The 4725-nt window shown below is 36.5% G+C and overlaps 1 protein-coding gene across 1 annotated transcript; it reads left to right on the top strand.

Annotated features, from left to right (window-relative positions):
• The first annotated feature begins 705 nt into the window (after nt 1-705).
• LOC141258420 (taste receptor type 2 member 9-like) lies at nt 706-3836 on the top strand. Its single transcript, XM_073673421.1, has one exon. The coding sequence runs from the start codon at nt 706-708 to the stop codon at nt 1675-1677; it is 972 nt and encodes a 323-aa protein (XP_073529522.1). The 3' UTR covers nt 1678-3836.
• Nucleotides 3837-4725: the final 889 nt, after the last annotated feature.

Genomic DNA, 4725 nt, shown 5'->3' with positions numbered 1-4725 from the left:
CGCATGACTATATGTACTTGTCACTTTTCCATGTGTTAGTTACGTATTCTGAGCAGTTTGTCAGCTTTTGGACACCTTTGAAGGTGTTTTCTATGTGTTTCTATGTGTTTTTGTTTGCCTGCCATTGGTTTTAACGGTGTTCGAAGGTGTTCGACGAACAGTTCGACGAACAGTTCGGCGAACACACGGGTGTTCGACGAACCGAACCGAACTCGAACACTACGGGGGTGGCTCAACACTACTGTACAGATCCTGACAATGCAGGACAGAAAGCTATTTTCATTAGCTGCTTTACAGTGAGCAAATGATCATTGTGCGGAGACATTGCTGTAGAGAGAAGAACTGACTATAAGTGTCCACCATAGCTCAGCTCATTCCGTGGATGCGCATTTAACTATGTACTTAAAAATTAGGTACATCAGATGTAAGAGGGGATCGGGATAAGTCATGCTAAATGTTTAGCCAGTGACAGAACAAGTGAGTACATGTTCAATTTTTCATGTCGTGTTATGACAGCTGTAAAATAATCTTTGTATGTTATGTGATCTGCTCTGCATTTACAGACCTAGTTTGGCTCGCTGTCTATGTGATGTAGTTTGCATTTTCCTTATAAATACTTCAATATTTGAATACATGGAAAAAGTTTGCTAATGGACTGTCTATAAAGACTCGCTGTGCTTTAAGGATTCACATAATACAGAAGAAATGGCTGATGCTGCAGAGGGTGACGCTTTTGTTCTTAACTTGAGTCTCCTGGCCTCAGCAATATGTGCTCTTCTACCTGGATTATTCATTCATTCATTTATTATAGGTGTCAATGTCAATGATTGGTGGAAAAGAAGATCAACGACTACTGTTGACCACATTTTAACATGTCTTGGGATTTCAAGGATGTGCACTCAATGTACTCTTACGTTGTATTTCATTCTGGCTACATTCTTCCTATGCGGCTTGGATTTAGTTTTAGTTGAAAGTATAATAAACCCATTTTATGCTTTCTTTTTTAATAGTAATATTTGGTTAACAGCTTTGCTCTCTATTATCTTCTGTCTGAAGATCTCCACCTTCCGCACCACACTGTTCCTGTATCTAAAGAGCATGATCATACACAGGTCTGGTCGCGTCATTGTAATCTCATTACTTCTCTCTGCTATCACTTCCTTGGTGTACATGTTTATAGCTAACAATAAGATTCCCAATGGTGAAACATGTAATACCACCATGGATTATCCTCTCTCACATTTAAGTTATATTCTTTCAATATACAGTTTTATTATAGGTTCCCTTACTCCTCTTCTTTTCTATTTCATCTCCTCCGTCCTCCTCTTCATCTCATTGTATCATCACACAGTAAAGTTGAAGATGAGAAGTAATTTATCCATCAATTTGGACACATATTACTCAGCCATGAAATTTGTATCTTTCACCTTCATATATAACACTACATACTTCATTGGTTATTGTGCTTGTGCGCTTTATCACGTTTTTCATCATGCATTAGTTGCATGGCCTTATATAATCTTGGATTTTCTATCTGTTCTCCATTCCTCCTACATGATCTACAGAACAGTTAAACTCCGGAGTCAGATGTCCAAGGTTCTGCAGATTGTCACTAATTTCTTATTAGAAAGGAAAAGTTCAGAAACAATAGAAACCATAGAAGTAGTAGCTCGATGAGAAGATCATGATAATATTACTGGAGGAGTGCGTTCCTTCATGATTTATCCAGCAGCATTGCCAAGCATATGATTGTGGCTGCTACTCAGCCCACGTAAAGTGATCTTGTCAAGCAACTCCTGCTTCCGAAATGTTGAGCAACATGAATGAGAGCCTGACTGCTTGAGTTCAGGAATATTTTTCTCTGAAATGATCCATTCTCATTTTGGAAGGCACCTGTCAATCACATGGAGCGGTACAGTGAAAGCCCTGCAGGGGGAAGCCTCGGACTGGTCTTGTTTCTGTCTGTAGTATATGGCCGGTTCCACAAACTATATTTTATCTAAAATGACAGAGAGGAAAATATACTTGGTTGCAGTGGTACAGGCAGGTTCCGATTTATGCTGCCCGTGGTTTGGGCAAGATGAATCGACTGACATGTTCCCGATAAGTGGTCAAAACTAAGTTTGGCTCACTTTAATGATAATGTCCAAACACAAACAATGGTAATTGTAGCTCTTTATGCTTCCGATTCATTGTAGTCCCAGAATTTGCAGCCGTTTCCAAATCAACATCAAACATTATTTCAGTTCCAAAGAAATGGAGTCATCCCCAAATTAATATAAAAAAGTAATAAAAAAAACATATCTGATATCTCCACATCCATAACATATTAATAAATCAAAATATAGAATTAAGTAACTATAATCTGTGAACTTTGTAAAGATAAAAAAATTAAAACACCAGAATTTAGATGTTACTTGACGCAGTACTGCAAATAAAAATGAACTAAGGAAAGAACACCATGTTGTACCTACCCCAAAATGGAAATAGTAAAACCGTAAGGTGAACATGCAAAAACCAAGCCCTTACACAGCTCTTTTGATGGCAAATAAAAATGTTACGTGTCTCAGAAAGTGTCGATATAAGCAAAATGTTTTTTTATTTCATTACTTAGCAAATATTTTTATTTTTTTTTAGATCCTTTATTACACTGACCTGAAGAATTATTTTGCCGGCTCATTGCTACCACAAAATGAATTACGTAAAAGCAGAACCCAAAAAACAATTGTGGCGTTCTATACTCTTGCACAAATTCACGGCACTTTGAATTTTTTATCAATTTTTCATTGCATTAAATGGTAAAATGGACATTCAAAACTACAATTCTTCCCACAAAATACAAGCCTTCATACTGTCAGGCAGACAAAAAATGTAAAAAGTTATGGCTCTTGTAAAAAGATATGGGAACGGGGATTATGTGTTAATATTATTATTTTATTATGAATATGACTAGCTTATATGGTGTCACCTTTATTTATACAGTATATGTCCTCTATTGGGGCATTATCAATTAGGTATAAATATACTTTCTACCGTATTTTCTCTGTGATTGTGTTATCCAAGGTCAATAATAAATATGTTAAAAAGAAGTCGGCCCCAATACTGACCCCTGTGGTACCCCACTTGTTAACTGTGACCAAGTCTGAGTGAGTTCCATTAATAACCACCCTTTGTTTCCTATCACTGAGCCAGTTCTTAACCCACTTACATATATTTTTCCCTATCCCCATTATTCTCATTTTATGTATCAACCTTTTGTGTGGAACCGTATCAAAAGCTTTTGTAAATTCCAAATGCACAACATCCACTGCATTTCCTTCGTCCAGTCCAGAACTAACCTCCTCATAAAAACTTATCAGATTAGTTTGACAGGAACGGTCCCTCGTAAACCCATGTTGATATTGGGTCATGAAGTTATTCTACTTCAAATACTCTAGTATAGCATCTCTTAGAAAACATTCCAGGATTTTACCCACAGTAGAGGTTAACAGTAACATAATACTGTACTTACCACAGTGTAACCAATGGATATGAGATACTTACAAAAAATGTTACTTGAAGCATATCCAAGCACCTCTAGGTGTGCAGCTCCTTCACTTTGTCTACTATTGGTATACAGGAACTCCAGAGGAACTAGCACGCTTCTCAAGCTAGATATATTTAACTTGGTATGCCAAGTACCTGTTTCATTAATTCCAAAATCTTTTTTCCTGAATTCAATTTTTTTCAGATTTACTCATCATTAGTATTTACCTGTATAAATGACATGCCATTTTGATTATTTTGCTATTTACTTTGAGAGAAATACCTTCTATCCAAGGTGAGGCAGTGGTGATAGCATAACATCCCTGCCTGTATCATGTGTTACATTTATCTTAGTTTGTAGCTTTGCACATTGTTTTTGTTGGATATGCTGATGAATCTATGATAACATGAACATTTGAATTGTGATATTTATTCCTGCTACGTCAACATTTTGGCAATGTTGGCTTTATAATTTACAAAGATTCTGCTGTTCTTTTGTGTAATGCTCGGCATGGAATTCAATAAAGGTCTTTTCTGTTTTAAAATTTACTTCTGAGTTGACTGCTTTCCTTTTCTTTATCTTTTTAATACTTGAATTGTTTTTTTTCCAATAAAAAAAAATTCTCTTTATACATATATTGTATATACCCATCTATAAAGATGGGTTTCCAATATAACTGGCAATCTGTGACGTAGAACATGGTATTGCAGGCCTCTTGACAGTCAACAGTCAGGCTGGGATGGGTGTGGTTGCCTATGAGAGTCTTCTTAGAAAAGGTTCATCAATACAATCTTCTATTACATTCTGACTTGAATTTTTAGAAGCTATCCTCCAGAAGCATTTAAGTCTGACTTTGAGACTCTTCGGAAATTCAGCACATGGATAGGAGGCCAGATCACAGCTCATTCCCCATTGGGATCGAAAAAGGCCTAAGTTTGAGTAGTAGTCTCCATCTGGGAATAATAATCCAAATATTCAAGTGAGATAGGGAGGTGCTGGACCTGCAGAGTAAGTGTGACTGTGAGTTCATCGGTGATACACTGCAGTAAAAGCATCTTAATGACAGCTTTTGTTTTTTATTGTTCACACACTGGAAACAAGAAAAGCAGTTTAATACCCTACGTCATAATTTTTATTCTAAAAAAATCCTGAAACCTGGCTTGTGAGAACGACAAGCGATATATATTTTTTTAAAGACA

Source organism: Phyllobates terribilis, unplaced genomic scaffold (genome assembly GCF_046119375.1).
Source record: "Phyllobates terribilis strain yellow unplaced genomic scaffold, ASM4611937v1 Scaffold_3__8_contigs__length_932513732, whole genome shotgun sequence".
Classification (NCBI taxonomy): Eukaryota; Metazoa; Chordata; class Amphibia; order Anura; family Dendrobatidae; genus Phyllobates; species Phyllobates terribilis.
Note: the sequence above shows the minus strand (reverse complement) of the source record. Positions and strands in the feature narration are given on the sequence as shown.